The sequence below is a fragment of the Tubulanus polymorphus genome, chromosome 10 (genome assembly GCF_964204645.1).
Source record: "Tubulanus polymorphus chromosome 10, tnTubPoly1.2, whole genome shotgun sequence".
Taxonomy (NCBI): Eukaryota; Metazoa; Nemertea; class Palaeonemertea; order Tubulaniformes; family Tubulanidae; genus Tubulanus; species Tubulanus polymorphus.
The window spans coordinates 3,027,933-3,049,572 of record NC_134034.1 but is presented as its reverse complement, the minus strand read 5'-3'; the positions used below and the strand labels follow the sequence as shown (position 1 = coordinate 3,049,572).

Below are 21,640 nucleotides of genomic sequence, written 5' to 3'. Positions count from 1 at the left end.
GTTTGAAAACCATCACGATTTGACGAAAATCCCACAAAATTTCAAAACAACAAACGACTTATTGATATATCGCTATATCTTATTAGCTATTCATAGATATCAGACATTCTTATGTACGAGATTACTAAGGTTTTTAGTTGTCAAGGGTGGATTTAGGGGCTGGACCGGGTGGAATAGTCCACCCCTATGAAACCCACCAATAGCCGCGATCACAAGGAACGATCTGGCCCGTGCCGAATTGTCGCTGATCGGACCCGAGTCAAATTTGGCCCAAACAAAGCGAAGTAAGTCATCTCCGGAACCAGTTGCGATTGAGACGCAATCATGTCCCGTGCTAGAATTTGGCTCGGGCCTGGTCCGACGTTTTTGGTCGTACCAAACAGGCTTGGGCCCATTGGGCACCCGTGAGAACAGTTGTTCCAGGCCAAAAACGCTCGTATGATCGCGGCTACTAAAGTTTCGCGTGTGAAGCTCTCGCGTTGCCAAATCTGCCCACTTCAAATTGAATGCCAATTCCAATTTGGTAGTCCAACCCCTTCGACGAATTCTCCTTAATCAGCCCTTAGTTTTGACCGCATTTGATGTTTCTCATTTTCCGTTTTTCTGTTTTTGCGATCGAGTTGAATTTCTTTGCATATTGACACGAGCCTATGGTAGCCCTTTTGTTCTTTGCGTCATAAGACCCTATAAAATCACGAAAATCCGTCGGTTATTTTAAAGAAGCATCTAATTAATGTGCTGTTAACCTACAGCACACACCAGATGGCATAAGCATACACCCAATTCGTAATCGTAATTATAGTAAGTCACGCGGCTTAATGGGAGTACCACTGTGGCATTCGGGGATTCCACGCATGGCAGGCGAGGATGCACCAGGTGTCGCTAGTAGACAGCTGATCGTCTACGTTCGATTTCTTCTACATTTCAATTAAAACGGAATGAATTTTGTCTTGAACGAATCAATCATTTACGAAAGTAGTTCAGAGTTGAAAGTAGTTGGGAGTTCAGACAACGGACGACCTACTGCTCGTCCCGCCATCTGGTGGGATAGCTGGTTTTGCGGCTACCCCAATGGGATACCAAGAATCGGATACCCCATATCTTCGGTTTTCGTTCGACGACTGTCAGTTCGACGACTAATAACGCGCTGCGGTTTAACGCATTGCACCACTAATCGTCCATCTTGGAACAATAGTTTCGAACTGTAGCTATTTTCGGACTTCAGTTCCGACTAACCGGTATACGGTTTTACCTAGTTGGCGAATATACGACTAACTATAATTAGTTAAATCGTTGAATAAATCACATAACCTAAGTGCGCCCGATAGTGGAATGATAGTAATGACACCAGTAATAATTCATACCGCCGATTAGTGGTGCCGATTCTCGATTACTGATAAGTCATAGGTTACTTCAGCGGTACTTACCACCGAGTACGTATACGTCTCCTTCTGTTAGGGTAACTGCATATCTGGTATCTTTATAGGCATAGATATCCAGCATTTTGTCTTTTTTGCCAAATGTGTTCATCTGCGTAGTAGGCTACAAATAATATTACACGTATATATATATATATATATATATATATATATATATATATATATATATATATATATATATATATATATATATATATATATATATATATATATATATATATATATATATATATATATATATATATATATATATATATATATATATATATATATATATATATATATATATATATATATATATATATATATATATATATATATATATATATATATATATATATATATATATATATATATATATATATATATATATATATATATATATATATATATATATATATATATATATATATATACTGGACCTAGAACTGATTTTCGTGCGTACGAAATGCGTAAATTCCTGTTAAGCCTTTTTTCTTGTTTTGTTACATACTTGTTTAAAGTATTTTCTTATTTTCACTTGGTATCTGCGTATTCCGTTCACATCGTGTACAGCTTTTACCAGTGCCTTCATCACTGGAACATAGATGATAAAACTAGATGAAATGTGTTCTAATGAGGACTTTGCGTTCGACTGTGGCAATCGAGGATTCCACTTGTGGCAAGCGAGGATTCACCAGGTTCGCTAGTGTGCACCCAGACAAAAAACTCTTCTCATATTCGATTAAAGTCTATCCATAATGGTGATCAGTAAAAACCACCTTAAATATGAACCTCAAGATCATCTGAGTTTATCAAAATGAGTGATTTACCTAATTTCTGACGAGGGAGGCTAAAAATCTAGATGAAAGGTCATTGAAAATGAACTAGATTTTGACGGGGTTGTTGCACAGTTACGCGCGCCATCTAGCGGGATAGCTGGTGGCACGAAGTCCTCATTACTAAGAAATACATAGAGAAAATGAAGGTCCATGTACATATCAAAATAAACGGACCCGGAAAAAATACGTTCACCCTAAAACCATAGACACCTTTTTTCATTTATATAGAAAAATTTTTAAAGAATTGTTCATTTTCCCTTCGTTCGCCCACTCCATTTTCCCCCTTCTGTTATTATTCCAAATAATTGAAAAAATGGCCAAATATTAATTGAATCATTCATAATACCCGAACCATTCGAACTCTAACCATGTAAACTTACCAAAATCATATTGACAAAAATCATCTTCAGCTAGCAACGGGTCGCAGGAAAAGGCTTCCGAGACCGCCAGCGCCGCCACGCATAAAACAAAGCAGAACACGAATTTCATATTGACTTCTCGAGCGACAACTGTTTTCCTGAAATGGTAATAAAACCGAATTCGAATTCAGCATAAAAAAAGGGAAATTCATTCTCTCCACGATTAGAACTAAACTAGAAAACGATAAAATCATAAATAAGAAATTTATTGAATAGAAAATCGGAGTCTATTATGTTTGATTACAAAATAGACGTCCAAATATCGTTTTTATATTTTGAAACGCCAATATTGATGACGTTGTGCACAACGCGCACAGTTCACACGGAACCCCTAACGAAAACTAGGTATTAACGTATAAAAATGAATTAATTTATTTATTCATTTCAAAAATTCAAAAAGCGAAGAATTTATACTTTTCATAGATTACGGTTGGTCACGCCTGAATGTGAAGGACACATTAATGTAACACACTGTAGTACACACACTTTGATGATGATAAAGAATAAACTACATCATTGTAACGGTAGACATCTCGCCTACTCGTTACGAAAATCGTACGCAAACCAGGAACCCGTTCGAGAGATCGAGAATACGTTTATACGGAAGCGATAAGGGGCCTCGAGATGTCGCGTTCAAACTCGACAAGTCGTCATATTTATGTCGATATATCGCGATATATCGCGTCAAGTCGACATGAATATGTCGACATATCGTGACGTTTTCACGACAAATTTCGCTTTTTCGCCCATTTTCCACGGGACAAGCCGTCATTTGAAGACACGTCTAAATGGAAGATGAGGACACCAGTGAAATGACGACTGAGTTTCAAGTCGTCGTGAATATGTCGACTTGCCGCGTGGAAAGTGGTCGAGAGAACGAAATATGTCGTCAAAACGTCACGATATATCGACATATTCATGTCGACTTGACGCGATATATCGCGGTATGTCGACATAAATATGACGACTTGTCAAGTTTGAACGCGACATCTCGAGGCCCCTTATCGCTTCCGTAACCAGTACATATTCTGCTAACTTTAACGCCGAGCTGCGAAAACCGCGCCGTGTTTAGACAAGAAAGAAAACCAACCATAATGTTATGGAGCACTTACCGCTTCTAACCGTAGAGAATGAACACTGTTTCAGATGGTGGCCGCGTTGGCCATTTTATACACGAATTTATTTACCCAACGACAACTCGAGCATCATCGACCATTGCAAAGATTTAGAGAGTCGTCAATAGGTTTTGACAATTGAAAACATGTGTCACAACTAATTCTCGACTGTGGCGATAGCGTCGACCACGCTTTATCTAAACAACGGCCACGACAACGTCATAATCGAGAAATTGAAGAGGCTCAGACAACTGAATCCCAGCATATGTCGCAACTTAGTATTTGACCGACAGTTTGTAACACGTGTGCAAAACGAATTCCGATATCATCGACCGACTCAAGTCGCCGGATGGATGTTTAAGATCACCGAGAAATGCATGTAGAAAATATTCAAGGAACCAATTCAGTTATCACTGTAGCCCAACTTTTGTTTACATTTTTCATAAATCATTTTCTTGGTCGATTTCCAATTTTGAGGTTTTTACCCTAATTATACCCTAATGTGGCGTGTCAGAGAAATGGCCTTATACTGATGATAAGTAAATACCGCAACAGATACCAGAGTGAACGATTAACAACTCATTTGACTGAATTTCTACTGCGGATTCGTGTACGGAATAAAACCGCGAATTCAACGTCCCAAGATGTAGAAATTGAATCGAATGGTTACACAAAACGACTGATTAGGCTAAACAAAAATGACACCTTGTTTCTCCGCAGCGGCCTGGTCATTTTTGTAAAATATGATAAAATTTATAAACAGTTCATTTCTATAGCGGCCGAGTCTGTTATGGTAAAATTGATCACGATTTTAAAAAAAGTAATGTATAGGGTAGATAGGCGGCCGGCCGGGTCAACATTTAAGCTCAGCAGAGCGGAGAAACAAGGTATCAATTTCTTTTTAGCCTTATATTGCTAAAAGAAAAAGTCTTTGCTCCGAGGTATGTACGAACGCAGCAACAGCGTTTGGTTATGCGAACATTGCGCTAATGCGGGTGAAACTGAAACAAGCGTTACTGCTTGTCGTACGTTTCGATTTCGTAGTTTTCTGTTTCAGTCGAAACCATCTCTGAACTTCTTAATAACTGGATAATTATAACAGAATTTGATACGATTATCACCGATGAAGGCAGAATTAAAACGCGGGTGGTGATTATCGTGCAGAATACAAATATTACGTATTATTACAACCAATTATTGCAGAAAACTATATTTACGCCGTCTTTTGTAATAGAGCTCACTCATAATGTCTTTCGAGACCTAAGTGGGAAATTCGTCAATTCTATGTCGTATTTCTATTTTTCTATAATATAGACTTGTATTTGAAAAAAAGAAATATTTAAAATATCTCACAGTAACATCCAAATCGTCAGAAAAATCCGTTATTACTGCTTGCTAAGTACCCCGGGGAAGACCAATGTATCGATACCGAAAATAATATAAACGGCGCTTCGGGCGAATATCGGTGTACATGTCAAACGGGATGTAATCATATGAACAGTCTCGGACTGTCGGATCATAGTCGGCATAGTATCGAAAAACTATAGTGTATCTGCTTATCTTCTTATCATATTTGTATAGAGACTGCTACAAATTTTATCTGGTTCTTTCATCTTCCGATATATATATATATACTATACATGTACTCTCCTTTTTGACACTTGATTCTTGTTCTCCTCTTCATTGTGAAAAGCCATTAATGTCATTAATATATTAAGGTGCAATAAAGATTAAATTGAATTGAATTGAATTGTGAACGGGAAGAGCACAATTGCCGCGCGTTCTACAGATATGGCTACTATCAGGAACTGCAAGCAGCCAGGGAATTCAACAAATATTCGTAGACGTGACAACCGATCAGTGAATTCACCATCGATATTCGACCGATGTTTAAAAGCACAGGAAAAAAACTGTGTAAACCAGACACCAATGTCTAGAAAACCACTGAGAAGTGAATCGACGAAAACGCGAAATAAAGAAAAGTGTGACGTACGAAGTCTTTTTTAAAACGGAGCAAGTATTTCGGTCCAAACGTCAAAACTCTTAATTGCGTTCTTACGATTGCGCAGGGTTTTTTTTTCAAAACTACAAGAGGTTTTAGAAGGCCATGATTTCACGGAGCAAAATTCTGATACGTGTTCAAAGACGACCGTCTCCTTTTCAATAACTTCCACGGACCTGTGGTCGACGAACGTAATTTCTACTTATACGCGGAACAGCTCACCATTAGCCTGACATCGTTAAAGTTTGTTCGTATTCCGCTTCTTTTATGTTTGCGAAACGGGAAATGATCGGCGTCTAGGAAAGGAATGAAACGCCTGTACCGCACATAGATGTATCGGTTTTAAAACGCGTCGCGACTTGATCGCGTTGGATCGATAAACGATCGAGAACGAGACTCAACACGCAGACGGTGCGCGCGCAATTTACCTTTAGTTAATACTATGCCGTACTGCACCCCAGCTGCACAGATCCCGGAAGATCCTGGAGATTTTGTCGGCTTTTCCTTCGCTTAAAGAGATATGTAGCGCGTATTGACCCGATCGATTTGAAGTCGATAATTGTGACGAACAGCGACGCGTTTTAACCCGAGTTTTGAAGTTCTGATTTACCGGCGTGAAAACCAACACGATTTGACGAAAATCCCACAGAAATACAAAATAGAAAACGACTTATGGATATATCACTATATCTTATTAACTATTCAGATGACAGGCAATTCTTTGTAATAGATACCGCGGTCATTGTAACTGCATTTTCTTTTCTTCAATCGGCTCCCTTGGGAATTATCGATTAACTTACTTGGGTATAATATTGACACGAGCCTATGTTCGCTCTGCTGCTCGTTGCATCATAACTTCCTATAAATCACAAAAAACGTCGCTTATTTTTAAAGCAATCTTTAACGCGGTATCGACACCACAAGCTTACGCGCCAAGGGTCAGTTGATCAACAGTTGGTTAAAAGGCAACCGGCGATGTCAGCTATCCCCATTGGTTAACGCTAAACAACTTTTGAAATACCGGCCCCAGATGGCACTACGATACAATCAATTCCAAGTTCATTTCCGAATTCTTTAGTCCCCTAAACTAAAACTTAAGATAACCTTACTGAGTGTATCGTTGTGCCATCTGGTGTCCCAAAGAGTCGACTAATAAACCTGGAAATTTTGAAATTGAAATTCTTCATGGAAAAATGTCACATTATTGAACGTTATAACAGACTTACAGACATAAGGAAATAAAATTGACAAAATGATGGGGTACCGGCACAAACCAGATGGCGCAACAATGCAACTCAGTTGTCGATAGCGAAAATTAGTTCATTTTCAATGGACTTAGAACTTGATTTTTAGGCTCCCAAACGGAAATTTTGTGAAACAAGTCACCAAATGTATCTGTTTCAAATTCAAATTGGCATCGCCCGCTGATTTTATAGTATAGTTTTACTAAAAAAAGATTTGCCGAAGAAAAGTTGATTCGAATTTAAATGAAATGTAGAAGAAATTGAAGCGCGGTGACCGAGTAACCACTAGCGAACCTGGCGGATACTCGATTGCCACAGTAGCGGTGCCGGTATCGAATCGGGTTACGCGGAGAGACTGGAAGCAGTCTCGGCCGTATCATCCGGACGCATCACAGCGCGTCATCACACTCGCACATCGTGCAACCAAGTATTTCAAACCGACGAATGGAAATAGAAATGAATCTTCAATAACCGGCACGGAATCCTCGCTTGCCGCAGTAACAGTGCCGATACCTGACTAACAATAGAAGAGCGTAGATGACTTTCATGGTACTTACCGCCGAGCACATACAGGCTGCCTACTGTTAGGCGAATTCCGCATAGACTCGATTCTGAATTAGTATAGATATTCAACTTGTTACCGCCACCCCCGTACGTGACCATATTTGGGGGCTGCAAATGATATACGTTTTCCATTTACGAATATGTTAAAATGATAATTATAATAATCGATAATGTAGATCCATTTAACATTTTGAATTGTAATACGCCTAATTATAGAAATACAAAAATACTTAGATGGAGGGACGCGTGAAGAAATCGAAAAAGGTTTGTGAATTGTTAGAGCAATCAGCAAATAGCATAAATGATGCTAAAATCTATGAATGACGCGTGTCGGTATATATTGTCATCGGCGATGAGTCATTGGATGAAAGAACCCATTTGGAACGTACGTAATAAATCCCGCAATTATCTAAGCAAAAGACGGAAAGTTCTCGAAGAAATGAGAGAGTATCAACCATGTTTAGAGCAACGTTTCGACTCTTAACAGATAGCCACACAGGCCCTTATTAGGGGAGGGGGACTCGGGAGTCCGAACGAACCCCCCTCCCCGCCCATGGACGAAGTTCCACCCAGATGCCAGTCTTAAGAAAATGTTGAGCATCGATTTCAAAAGATTCGCGCTATGGTAACAGTTAGTCATTCGTTTTCGTTCAAAATATGGGCATGCTGCGAAACTTATACTTGAGGCAAAATTGTAGGAAAAAAAAACACCAAAATGTTCATCCCAAATATGCTAGAAGTTGTGATAATGCTCTTGCATCTGATTTTAGATAGTTTCCTGCGCGGGTACTCCCAGGACCCGACTTGGTTTGAGCACCTTACAAACAGTTCCGCTTTCAACAAAAAGTTCCACCCTCATGAAAATCGAGGCCTGCGTCACATGGCGTACATGATTATGGCTTTGGGAATGCATTCAAGATATTTCACGAAGAATTCAGCACTGGACCTATCTACGGATACTAAACACAGAAATGCGTAAAGCTCTTGTTTTGTTACCTACTTGTTCGAATATTTCCTTTATTTTCACTACATATTTACGCATTCCGTTCTTAACGCGTTCCCTCTTCACCCGAGCTCGCACCACTGGAATATATCAAGTCGATACAGGATAGAAGCTGTTCTAATTATTATGATATACCTAGAACGAATGGAGGTACATTTAAAATAGTTTAAATATAGTCCAAGAAATCAGTGTCGGAATATTCGGAATTGGTTCGGTGAAAATCCATAGAAGCAAAAACAGTAAAAATCTCATTTTCTAATGAGTATATATATATATTAAAGCAAACGTTTTCGAGAGTTACATTTTCCCCTCCTCAGGTTAGTCAATTGGTCAATTGGTTTGTCTCTAAGAATCAACTTAAAATCCCTTGAAAAAAAATTCTTTCGTTGTCTCGAAGACCTCTATTGTTATGGCTAGGTTAGTACCAGTAGTTAGCTAGTCCGATCCTAGAAAAGCGTGCATTGGATTAAAATACGGGAAAACACAAAATTATTATCAATAAAAGATAAGTGAGGATCATAAGAACATGATCGATTAAGGTCTGCCTCGCGGAATTCTGCAAAAATCAACAATTTGAAAAATTAGATTTTTTTTTAAATTCGTTCTTTTTTCTATTCAAAAGTAACTTTTTTTAAATCCCTCTTATCACTTGAATCCAATGCAAAATACAATTTTTACTCTTGTCTTTTTTTCTATGTCGAAATTAGAAAAAGAAATTATTTCTAATTTCGTTCTTTCCTGTTCACGCCCGTTTGAAAATTTCTGTATAAAATGGAAATTTATTAAATATTTGTAATATCTACATCAGCTTGCCATCTTATTTCTTATCTTGCCCTCCAAATTATTCTAAAAGGCATAGATATCAATTGATTCACCGTTCGACCTCTAACTACACAAACTAACCAAAGTCATAACGACTGTAGTCGCTTACATCTACCGTCGGGTCGCACGAACACGCTTCAGATACCGCCAGCGCCGTCACGCATAAAACCAAGCAAAACACGAATTTCATCTTGACTCGAATCGAACAAAAACTGTTTTACTGAAATGGTAATAAAACCGAATTCTAATCAAGAAAAAGAGTCAGATTCATTTCTTATCCACGATGTACGATTCGGAACAAAAAACTAGATAGAATTCTTGCGAAAATTCACGTTCGCCAATGAAATCTTCATTTAAAAATATCGACTAAATACGATTCTCACTTTATACACTTTTAATAAGTTATATTACAATGTCAAACTCCGAGAAATTGATACCGGAACAGCACTTACGTTCAGCTTCCACGAATTGTTACTCCGAGTCCGGTCCGCGGTAACTCCTTATGAAGACATGCGCAAGAATGCAATCTCCGAATAACAACACCTGTTACGGACCAAAATACAATAAACCTATATCTTGAAATTTTATCAATTATTTTTGAAAACCCCCGTCGGATAGTAACAGATTAAGTTTATTATTCTAAGGTTAGATAAGTGGGGACCGACGTGTTCTGAAAAACTGCAACAGCCGTTTTTCTACGATATGATGATCTTCAGTCAGAAGAGTTGTAATTTATGAATCTGAAAATTCAACCACGCGTTTTATGAACATGAAAATTCGACCTGATGTTAGAGTTAGAAATAATGATCGTATTCGCAGACGTTGTAATCTGAATGAAATTGAGGTCGAGTACCATTTTTTTGCCTTAACATGCCCTGCATACTCTGGCTTAAGACTAAGTTATATACCAAGAACTTACTGGACATTACGTGTGATTATTAGGTGTGTACCGTAGGCGGAGGCCACGTACCCCTCCCTCCCTTGTACGCATTTGTATGCATTTTCATAGACCCCTCTCCCCTCTATCGTGCGTACGGACTAAATGGATGGTCTATCAATTTAGTTTAATTTAGTTTCTGATATGTTCTGGTACCCCTGAGAGTAGAACATGTTCTTTCGTATGCTGCTGACATCGCTGTATGAGTAGGCCTACTTTGCCGGATGGATGCCGAGTGGCGATCGCTTTTAATGTGTTGGAATGACGAAGAGGAACCTGAGTCACAGGGTACTACAGACAGTATTCGAACTAAATGGCACCGTCTCATATCCGAGGGAAATCCTACAATAATTCAGCCCTTGTGGACATTGAACTTGATCGACGACAAGTGACGCTAACTTTCCTGGAGGAACTTACGTACTGTAGACCGCGATAGTTGGTGGAGGTCCCTTAACAGTCACCATCACGACGCAGCGGCGTGGCGATGAAAATGATTAGCGAAATTGTTAAGAAATTAAGGTCCTTCGAAGTTGATACCTTGTTTCTCATCAAATCGCGAAACCGGCCCGCGTCACTCCCGAAAGCCAAAATAAAAAGAAGCTCGCCAAGTCCGAAACTCGCGTCAGATTGCTTACGGTCGTTTCTTTTTGATATAAAACACCTCACGCGCGCCCGATGACGCGTTGTACATACCGTAATCTTTTTTTAAGCATTTCGATTCTATCGATAATCAGTATTGTGTAAAAGTAGTGTCGGTTATTGAACATTTCAATTTTTCTATGATGAACTGGAGTCATTCATTATAATCGAGTAGAACGACCTTCAGCCATAAGTTTGGCTCATGTGTCCTAATAAAGCAGTCAATCAAGAGAAAAATTAGTGTTCTTAGTTTCGATAATGAGGATGACATCCCCAGCCATTCACAAAATCATCGGGCATGACGCGAGATTATACATTATGCCATTTCATAATGCAGTCACTCGGTTCGAAGTTCAGATGTTTTAGTTACTGTAACGGGAAAACAAGCAAAATGAAGATGTCCACTTGAACTTGTATGGATCGAGTCTCTGAAAAACTTCCGCCCTTGTCTCATATGATATACATTATGCACTGAATAATTTGTGGATTTAAAAAGAAAGAACCTCCCGCCGGCTCGTGTCCTTGGAAAATATGAAAATATACGAGTTCCATTTCCACAATTTCTTATTTCAAAAAAGCTAATTAACAAAAAATTCGCCCGTCCTCGTCACGTCTACGAAAGGAAAGAGGTCGGGATGAGAAACAGGGTATCAACTTTGAATAGTCCAAACGGGAATAATTACTTTAGAAACAGCGAGCTGAGCGGTATTGTATGCCTACATGCAGAATTGATTTGAGGTTTAAATTGTAGTGAAGCCGTGACAATAATTACCGGCCGAAATAGCTCAGTTGGGAGAGCGTTAGACTGAAGATCTAAAGGTCCCTGGTTCGATCCCGGGTTTCGGCAGGTTCAGTTTTCGTTTTTCTTTCCTTTAATTTTCTTTTTAACCTGAGCGGCGAAACTTCCATATTCCCAAAAATTGTTCCCAACATCATTAATTAATCTATGGCCGAGAAATAAAGTTGTTGAGCCAAAGGGAATATTCTAAGCAGATTCTAGTAGACACACAGACAGATAGTGAGAGACAGCGGACAGCCATTAGGACAGCAGCCACGCTATAAGGCAGTAGGCAGAGATTGGGTGACGGAGTCAGGTGTAACACTAGTTAGGGCAGTCAGACAGACAGTGACTGGGACAGCACAGACACAGTGATAGAAGCCACGCTTACAGACGGCAGACGACAGCATCAAGGACAGACATACTGCCAGTAGCCACGCAGACAGCAGACAGCCGCTTATAAACAGCATCGAGGATGACTCGTTCGCGACTTTGGCCGCTATACGACGAGTGTTTAGTTCATGATTTCAATAAAACATGTCGACCCAATTACATCACGTGGTCGCGTTTCTATATCAACACGTTAGTGGCGACACCTATCGCGTTAGTGGCTACGATTCTAAACGTGTTCTGTTATTTCGTGCTCAGACGGTTCTCGTTCCAGCCTACCTATCATTTACTGAAAGCGCTGACAATAGTTGACGCACTATTTTCGCTGGTAAGCGTTCCCGAATTCAGCGTAGGTGCACTGTACAGATATTTCCAATATGGCCGACGATTTATCTACATCCGCCACAACCTGTTACTTCCGCGTCTCGACGGATATCTGCCAGGCGTGGTGCACGCGTTCTATATGATACGCAATTGGATAACGATCTGTATCACCCTGGAACGAGTGCTTACCGTTCTGTTTCCGTTCAAGGTCAAACGATGGACGACCGTACGATCGTTGAATCACGTGATCGCCGCGGTCGTCTGCTTCAACGTGCTCGCGTCCGTGCCGAATTTACTCTATAAAATTCATCCGATAAGATTGAACAGACAATGTCGATTTTATTTCAAATCGAAGGTTTTCTACAGTTATGGGAATATTTGGCCGTTCCCTATGGGCAGATATACCCGACCACTCATCGTATATTTCGGTACGGTCACCCCGATCTTACTTTTATTGATCGGTAACGCCATTTTATGTTCGAGCGTTATAAACGTTCAAAAGAAACGGCGCTCATTGTTGGCGAAGAGCTCGCAGCAGACGAACAGCAACAAAGATAAAATGGCGCTGGTTACCACTGTCACCATAGTTACGGCGCATTTGCTTTGCGAATTTCCGAATATGTTCGCATTGTTGAACTACGATTTTCGTTGGTTACGCGGAATCGTACAGAGCGATGTGTTTAAATATGGCGCCGAAATCGGGAGTAAAATCGATTCTTTAGTGAACGTAATTTTGTATCTAGTTGTTAACGGACGTTTCCGTAGCAACGCGGCGGATGTTATGCGTTGTGCCAAACGAAAATAACAATATGAATACATTGTTAGGATCTGATCATTGGTTTACTGGGGCCCAGACTCTGAAATCCACCAGACCCATCTCCCAGCTCAACCTAAAGCACAAAATGTTAAATGCCTTAGTTGACTAGTCCAGCACGTGTATCTTTGAAATAATGAATACTGAATGGCGCTGGGGGATAATTCAATTTCAATTTATGAGAGAGAGAGAAGATATGAGAACAAATTGCACTTCTCTACAGTCACGTGCATCCCCCTCCCCCTCGCCATTGGAACCGGACACGAATTCAATTTTACCCGAGTGGATCACTGATGAGTTGGCTTTTTAATGATCGCCATTTTGACTAAAAAAGCAACAACATCAACTTAGGAAGCGGCGGTCGTCTGGATCCTGGAAACCAGAAACCATCCATCCCTGTCCTAAATCAGCACTTGTACATGGCTAATAAATACCCAGTGTACGCGGGTACAATATGCTTTCGGCCCCAGATTCTATGTAATAAAGTGATGTATTGTTTTCTAAACACGGTGATGTTGTGAAGTAAAATCGTTGTGTATAAACTCTCCCGTGTAACAGGCTTGTCGGTCGGTGAAATTTGTCTGTAATACGAAGCGCCACCTACCTCGAGATTTAAGACCACTTATGGGGAGCCAACTGTGCAATAGAAATGATACGACCCAAATAAAAATTCTCCCCGGCCGGGAATCGAACCCGGGTCTCGCACGTGACAGGCGCGGATACTCACCACTATACTACCGAGGATTGTTGATGTAATGACCAGATCTCAATTTAAATAGCTACATGTATAACCAACGTCGAAATGATCATATGAATCCTGAGGTTTGTGAATCGGGGAAGAACTCCTCGGGTTGGGACCAGAAGAAATTCCATCGAGTCAGGCCTTAAATTTCCTGCAATTTAGCCTCCCCATTATTGCTACCCTTCACTATATTTATCATTCCTCTTATTCCATTCGATTAGTTAGATTTTTTCTATCTAGCCCCTTTTTCAATGAGGACTCTGTGCCACTAGCTATCCCACTAGATGGCGTGCGTATCGGTGCGACAACCCTGTCAAAATGTAGTTCATTTTTAATGAACTTTAATCTAGATTTTTTTTGCCTCCCTCATCAGAAATTAGGCAGACACTCATCTTGATGAACTCTTGATGATCTTTAGGTTCATAAAAAGGGCGGATTTTACTATGATCACCATTCAAATTTGAGAAATTATGGATAGATTTCAATTGAATTTGAGAAAATCCGGGAGTTGTTGTCTGAAACTAGCGACACCTGGTGAATCCTCGCGTGCCACAAGTGGAATCCTCGATTGCCGCAGTCGAACGAAGAGTCATCATTTACTTCGACAAGAAGTATTCGTCTTTTTACTTTCTCATCATTCTCTGTTCGTTCGGGTCTTGCATATACAGTATTTTTAAGATCGATATGTTACCAGCGTGCCTGGTGAAGGCGGGCATACGGGTCAAGTGTCGTCCATCTAAATTTGAACAATTTACGAAACGTTCGATAGAGCATGGTAAACGACATCGAGACTTTGACAGTACCGGATACCGAGTTGACACCGAACTCAAACTGCTAAGCACTCCTTTTAAAGATACGATGAGATTTCTTTATGTATTTTTGCCGGAATAATTATTTCATACAAGATGATATCACTTTGAATAAACTTGAACATATCTTACTCATAATTCATCTTTTATATCACATTTACAAATTAATGTTTTGAATTAAAAACTTGAATAAATTAAGCACGCAAAATAAATGTACAAATCACTTATTTCCAGGTGCGGATCCTGGATTTTTACAGGAGGGGCGCATAAGAAATGTTAATGATAAACCGCCGACTAAAATCTCTAATGATAGGGGCCAAACATTAGATGATGTGGTACCGTTTATGTGGTATCGTTCGCCCGCTTTGCTTTGTCATGAGTACATTCCTTCAAGGAAACGGTTAAAGATCTTTTGGTAGCTGAGCAGGGGGGAGGTCACGACCCCTGAACCCGCACCTGATATCAACTACGGTATTATTTCTACTCGAGTACACGTGAACAGAATGAGAAATAATATTATTCCTTGGCTTACACAACGTCGATTCTGCGGGAACCAGTCCAATAATACATGTGATAGCTAAATTCTGTCAGTGTGTTATTAATGGCAAATGATGTGCGACTATCGAAGCACGGGACCTTGGGAACTAAATGCGTTAAATACTTTTAGTTTTGGGTGGGAAATAAGGAATTCCGTGAGATTCAAATTATGGATATTGTTCAGTAGCAAGGTTATCGCCTGAAGATTAACGAGTCCTTTGAATTGTTGCTTTCGAAAATTCGTTTTGCAATAGTTCATCTGCAGGTTTTCTAAACTTTTAAATCCATGAAAAAAGCCTATATCTATTTCAGGTATGCGATTATACATCAGACTTAAAAACTTCAAATTCTGTACAGGTAAATATTTCAATATTTCAATATTGAAGCGGTCAAAGAAATTGGTTTAAATGAGATGAATTGTCAATTCCGCCGCCGTGTACAAGGATACAATAAATGAATACTTTATGAAACATCGTATATGGAACTGTTAATTCCGGGTAGGATATCGAAACAATAAATGTATATTGAAATAAAAAATGTCAATTCCTTGACTATAACATAACATAATCTATTATATATATACAAAAGCAACTAAATGGCGGACCTACTAGTTTATACTGTTAGAATTGTTATATACAAGATGATATCACTTTGGAAAACTTGAACATATCAAACTCATAATTCATATTTAGGTCACGTTTACAAATTAATATTTTGAACTAAAACCTTGAATACATTTAGAACACGCAAAATCAAAATGTAAAAACACTCATTTCAAATACGATAAAATCTCTTGATTTATTTCATTCGCTTGGATAAACGTGAAAAAATGATAAAGTAGATACTCTTCGGCTTACATAACATAATCTTTTATCTATATAGAGAGCACTGCAAGAGTTTATACTCGAATGGTTATTATATACAAGATGATATCGCTTTGAACAAACTTGAAAATATCTAAATCAGAATTCATCTTTAGGTCACATTTACAATATCTAAACGCGCAAAATTTAAGTGTACAACACACTCATTTCAAATTACAGCAAGATTTCTTGATATTCTTGATATATTTCTACTCGCATAAACGTGAACAAGATGACAAATCAAATATTTGGCATACATAACTTCATTCCTTATCATGTGATGTTAGGCCCTGGGTGTTGCCGACAGTAGACCCTAGGGGATGTCTTGCGGAAAGTCTTTCCAGAAGCAGACCTACTTGTTTATACTGGAGTAATTCATTGCCGAAATCAGATATTTGACAAATAAGTAAAAAAGAACTAAGTTAAATTCAAACTCATTTTTCGGTCACATTTACAAGTTAATATTTCTTGTTAAACAATTTAAATACATATTATACACGCAAAATTGATGTATAACAATAATCATTTTTAAAGCAACTGTTTTGTGCCCGTGACCGAAATGTCTGGGGAGTTTGTGAGGTTAACACGCTAAATAACATCTATGAAATAAACAAGAAGGATCTTTTCACGTTTGAAAATGATTATTTTTCAAATTGAACAGATCATATTTCTTCAAATGGGTATCAATCCGGATCGTTTTTTTTTATACAGTCGTGAATTAGATTCCACGCGGAGTTTTGAAATTAGTTTATTTACAATTATAAATCGGGGACAAGCTGATTTTCAGTGCATGGTCAAAAATTGAATATGTATTTGTTCGTGATGCCTGGTTTTGATGTTGCCGACTTAAATCCCGGTGAAGCGTTCAGTCTTTTATTAGGGTGTCAAAATCTGAGGGGTTGGGAATATCACCAGTGACTATGTGCGTACGTTGAAAAATGGGTTATACTATCGGGTATATCAGGCGAGTAGCTTTGATAGATTAGCGGTTAGATCGATACATATTAGCTGGTTGTATGAATTTTTTCTGTTTACCGATCAGGGTAAGGCGAACCTTTTTCCAAAACGTAGAACGGGCTTTATCGTCTCGCGGGTATTTCATGTAAACAACATTTGAAATGATCGTCCGCAAGGATTCGGGCATGCGCGATTCGGGTATATGATCGATATCGAGCACGATTATGATGTTTTTGCCCTCCTCGACGCACCGGTTTGCCGCCATGCTTATTACAAATTCTACCCATCTTTCCTCGATGAATGATTCGGTCAACAAAAACACGACCCACCGAGACCCGTAAATAGCGTCGATATTGTTCTGTTGTATGTAGCCACCGATTGTAAAGTCTCGAAACTCGACGCAAAACTTCGAAGCGAAATCTTTGGATTTTTCTATTTCGGGTATGAAATCCAAATAGACAAATTGAAGGTCTTCCATGCTATGGCTCAGAAATCCGTCAAATTTCATATCATCAGAACGGCTTACCGTCGCTATACGTAATAGTTTCGGTAGAAATCGATTGATTTTTACCATCCACCAATAGTAAATTTGCCATTTCTTTTTGGCGACAATTCGTCCAATAGCCATAATAATAGCAGCGACGCATAAAGTTGAAAAAGAAATGATTATGTCTTTGTGGTTGTCACATTCTATCCAATGTAACTGAAAATCTGCGATAGCAACTCCGGATAGTTTTTTTGGTGAAGTACAAACAAGTTTGATCGTGGTATGATTGTGTTGTTTTTCTGCCCTAAAGTCGTAAAAGTAATGCTTTTTAGTTCGACGACTACCTAACTCTTTTAGCCAATTTCGCAATTTTCTCAGTTGACAATCGCATTCAAATGTATTACCGAGAAGAGAAATGGATATAAAATGTCTTAAATTAATTATTTCATCAGGATCGAACGTTTTTAGTTGATTCGATGCTAAATTCAAAACGCGTAGGTTCGTTAATGGTTTTAACAGACCTGGTTGAATCGTGGACAGTCTGTTATACTTTAGCCTCAAAAACTTTAAGTTGAGAATTGCTTCAAATGCGTTTATATCCAAATGTCTAATTCCATTACTGGAGAGATCGAGTACTTCTACTGAAGGGACTCTGCTTAGGATATGACGGAGTACATGACTAGGACAGCTGCCAATAATCGTCCCTGTAAGGACGAACAAAGTTAGTTTATAAAACGTCTTATTCCACATAAGGCTTTCACACGCGTTATGAAGCAGTTGTTCTTTTAGATAGTAATTAAACGGTCCTGCAAGATTGTCTATTTCGATATAATGCATAGATTCGGGTAACAGATCGAACGACTTCAGGCATAAGAATACGAAAGGACTTTTCAAATGAATCACTAAGGAATGCAACTTCCGCAGGTTCTTTATATCCTTTCTCAAATAAAAAGCCCTCTCGGGGGATCGGGTACCACACGGTGATTCACCGGGATTCAGCTCAATTATACACGAGATTAATAATTTTGTCAGTCTGTTGTTTATGGTAAATGATGTGCGACTATCGAAGCAAGTTAAACCTGGTGAACTTAATGCGTTAATTGAATCTAGTCTTGTGTGGGAAATAATGAATTCCGTGAGATTCAAATTTTGGATGTTGTTCTGAACCAAAAATACATTACGCAGATTAACGAGTCCTTTGAATTGATGCTTTTTAAAATTCGTTCTGCAATATGCCATTCCCAGGTATTCCAAACTTTTGAACCCACGAAAAAAGCCTGTATCAATTTCAGGTATCCGATTATTGCTTAGTTTTAAAACCTTCAAATTATGTACAGGTAGATATTTCAATATTGATGTAGTCAAAGAAATCGCTTCAAACGACCAAACAGCAATTAAAGATAAATATTCTAAGAAAGCGCAATTTTGTAAAGAATGAAATAAATTATGAATATCTTCGACAGTGTGCTTTGAATGACACACCCTTCTGACAAATGCTACTGGAGGTTTGAATGACAGAAAAAAATTGTAAGCGAATAATCTCAGATACTCATTCTTCATGAGAGCCTGTTTGTCAATAAACCGTACTGGATTACATGAAACATCGAGATGTGTCAGATTCGGTAGATAATGAAGTGATTTGCGTCCAACCAGTGAACTCAATGCGTTTTCCTGTAATCCTAGCCAATACAATCTCGGTAATCGACGGAACGGTTTTATGCTCTTTATCCTATTCTTCGACAAGTACAGAAAATTTATGTTATTCTTTATTCGGGGGAACTTCGTGAGTCCTTTATTCCTGCAGTTAGCCATACCAAACCTGGAAAATTTGTTCAGGTGTTAGTGTTGCGGATAAAAGTTTCTTTTAACTCGAAAAATCACCTAATCTATTAATAACTTCCAATCAAATTGCGTTGTGGAAACGGCAATAACACAAGGGTCGGGTGAGTTAGGGGGTTCGGGCCCTGCCTTTCTAATTAGGGTTTCATGGGTCTTCGTAGAAAAGCCTATTGGAATTCTAGTTGAATTTGACTTATTACCCGAACAGTGATCGCCCATACCCGCTATTCTAACACTCATCCTCTCTCAAATGCATCTTTTCGCGTGCCATCATCGGAGATTTTAACCCCAGGCTCTACACTGCTAAACTTTACATTTCTTTTCAATTCGACCCCAGCCTCCAATTCTAGATACAAATTTGCCCTGGCAATAGATACAAAATAGATTTTTACTTACCATTTCAAACCATAACGTTTATAATAACAGCGACACACTGACGGGCAACCGTAGTAAAAGCGTCTGCTGAGGATACCGTCGCGTCGGTTTGGACGCCGCTTATCGTCGACTATTCCAGAATACAGCATCATACTACCGCCGAGTGCCGACCGGTATTTCTGATAATCTAGTAAGTTACTTTCTGAACTCCACGGCGTTCTGTCGATTTCATCAATAATTTCCGATATGGCACCATAGCGGCAAAGCAGTATCGCAACCACGAGAATTAGAAGTTTAGACGCGGACATTTTCATCATTCTGTCACTGATCGCATCGAACAGACGACCAAAATTCTACGTGCATCGATGCAACAAAAGTATACTATGAATTATCAAATGATATGAATTGTAAATTCCGTGTAAAACGCTGCAATGAATGCACAGTGACTTAATACGAAATATCAATTCTAGTTTATCTTCCTGGTTATTGGATACATTGTTCTATCAAAGCCGCCCCAAATTTCTGAACATTTCTACCTAGGGCTTCTAATCTATACATGCATGCATTTCGGGGTTTTGTCGATACCCGGAACCATCCTCAATATTCAAAGGTACCGTATTCAAGCCGGTTGCTTATTTCAACAACATAAAGCTACGAACACGAGGTGGGAATTTTGCCGCCTAATTTGAAAAAAAAGCGAATTAAGCGAAACGATTTTTCACAAAAACAGAATAATGAGTTGGATAATTCCGCTGAAGCTGTGGATAATTCCGCTGAATCTGTGGATAATTCCGCTGAATCTGTGGATAATCCCGCTGAATCTGTGGATGATTCCGCATGAATGCCGGGTATTTGAGCAACAGCTCATTATACTTAAGATTTGAAGATGTATATGGTCCTAAGATAGGTGTCGGGTTTCCTGGTTCTATATACGATTCAAGTTTGTGTCAAATTATTAACATTTGTTTGAAAATGCAAATAAATGATTGTTAGTCGGCATTAGAAATGAACGTATTGATGTATTGATTTTATTGATGGTTCGTAGTTCGCATAGTTCCCGAGCGAGTGCCAAGTTCCCAGTTTTTTCCAGCCCGTATCTGACATAATACCTGCGACAGGTTTGTGTAGCAGTATTAACAGGATCGTCTGCGATAGAAAAACAAATGACCAACGCGGAAACACCAGGGAGAGACACTGGTTCCGACCTTGACCTTGTTCGATGAGAAAATCGATACCCGTAGGCGTGAACAGTGGATGGGCGTGTCCTTCTGCTATCAGCCACAGACCACTGCCCGATCAGGCTTTTTTCTTTCCGATCGATTTGATATTAGTAAGTGTGATGTACAGCGACGCATCGACCGCGTTTTTGAGTTCTGATTACGGGGTTTGAAAACCATCACGATTTGACGAAAATCCCACAAAATTTCAAAACAACAAACGATTTATTGATATATCGCTATATCTTATTAGCTATTCATAGATATCAGACATTCTTATGTACGAGATTACTAAGGTTTTTAGTTGTCAAGGGTGGATTTAGGGGCTGGACCGGGTGGAATAGTCCACCCCTTTAAAATTCGAATGGCCCTCACAAAAAGATCTGAATCTTTTTTGCAAACAAATTTTTTTAGAAGACGAAAATATAAATCCAAATGGACCCTGCTAAGGGTCAAAATGCCCGTTTCGAGGAGGGCTTCCGGAAACCCACCAATAGCCGCGA

At 39.1% G+C, this 21,640-nt stretch overlaps 4 protein-coding genes and 2 non-coding genes across 6 annotated transcripts in view; 1 reads left to right on the top strand and 5 right to left on the bottom strand.

Moving 5' to 3' along the window:
- LOC141911710 (formimidoyltransferase-cyclodeaminase-like) overlaps positions 1 to 21,640 on the bottom strand; it is a 46,980-nt gene that overhangs the window by 15,828 nt on the left and 9,512 nt on the right. The window lies entirely within an intron of this gene.
- On the bottom strand, positions 143 to 20,376 carry LOC141911953 (uncharacterized). Its single transcript, XM_074803075.1, has 5 exons — positions 19,942 to 20,376; positions 2,641 to 2,777; positions 1,933 to 2,015; positions 1,428 to 1,542; positions 143 to 684 (listed from the first exon to the last, which is right to left on the bottom strand). Exons 1-5 carry the CDS (start codon positions 20,235 to 20,237, stop codon positions 563 to 565), a joined length of 753 nt encoding a protein of 250 aa, XP_074659176.1. The 5' UTR covers positions 20,238 to 20,376; the 3' UTR covers positions 143 to 562.
- On the bottom strand, positions 6,529 to 9,964 carry LOC141911954 (uncharacterized). Its single transcript, XM_074803076.1, has 5 exons — positions 9,882 to 9,964; positions 9,511 to 9,649; positions 8,605 to 8,687; positions 7,598 to 7,712; positions 6,529 to 6,655 (listed from the first exon to the last, which is right to left on the bottom strand). Exons 2-5 carry the CDS (start codon positions 9,617 to 9,619, stop codon positions 6,588 to 6,590), a joined length of 375 nt encoding a protein of 124 aa, XP_074659177.1. The 5' UTR covers positions 9,620 to 9,649; positions 9,882 to 9,964; the 3' UTR covers positions 6,529 to 6,587.
- Positions 11,780 to 11,852, top strand: Trnaf-gaa (transfer RNA phenylalanine (anticodon GAA)). Its single transcript has one exon. It is a non-coding gene; the product is annotated as a tRNA-Phe (tRNA).
- Trnad-guc (transfer RNA aspartic acid (anticodon GUC)) lies at positions 13,984 to 14,055 on the bottom strand. Its single transcript has one exon. It is a non-coding gene; the product is annotated as a tRNA-Asp (tRNA).
- Positions 16,227 to 18,945, bottom strand: LOC141911952 (toll-like receptor 2). Its single transcript, XM_074803074.1, has one exon. It carries the CDS (start codon positions 18,943 to 18,945, stop codon positions 17,245 to 17,247), a length of 1,701 nt encoding a protein of 566 aa, XP_074659175.1. The 3' UTR covers positions 16,227 to 17,244.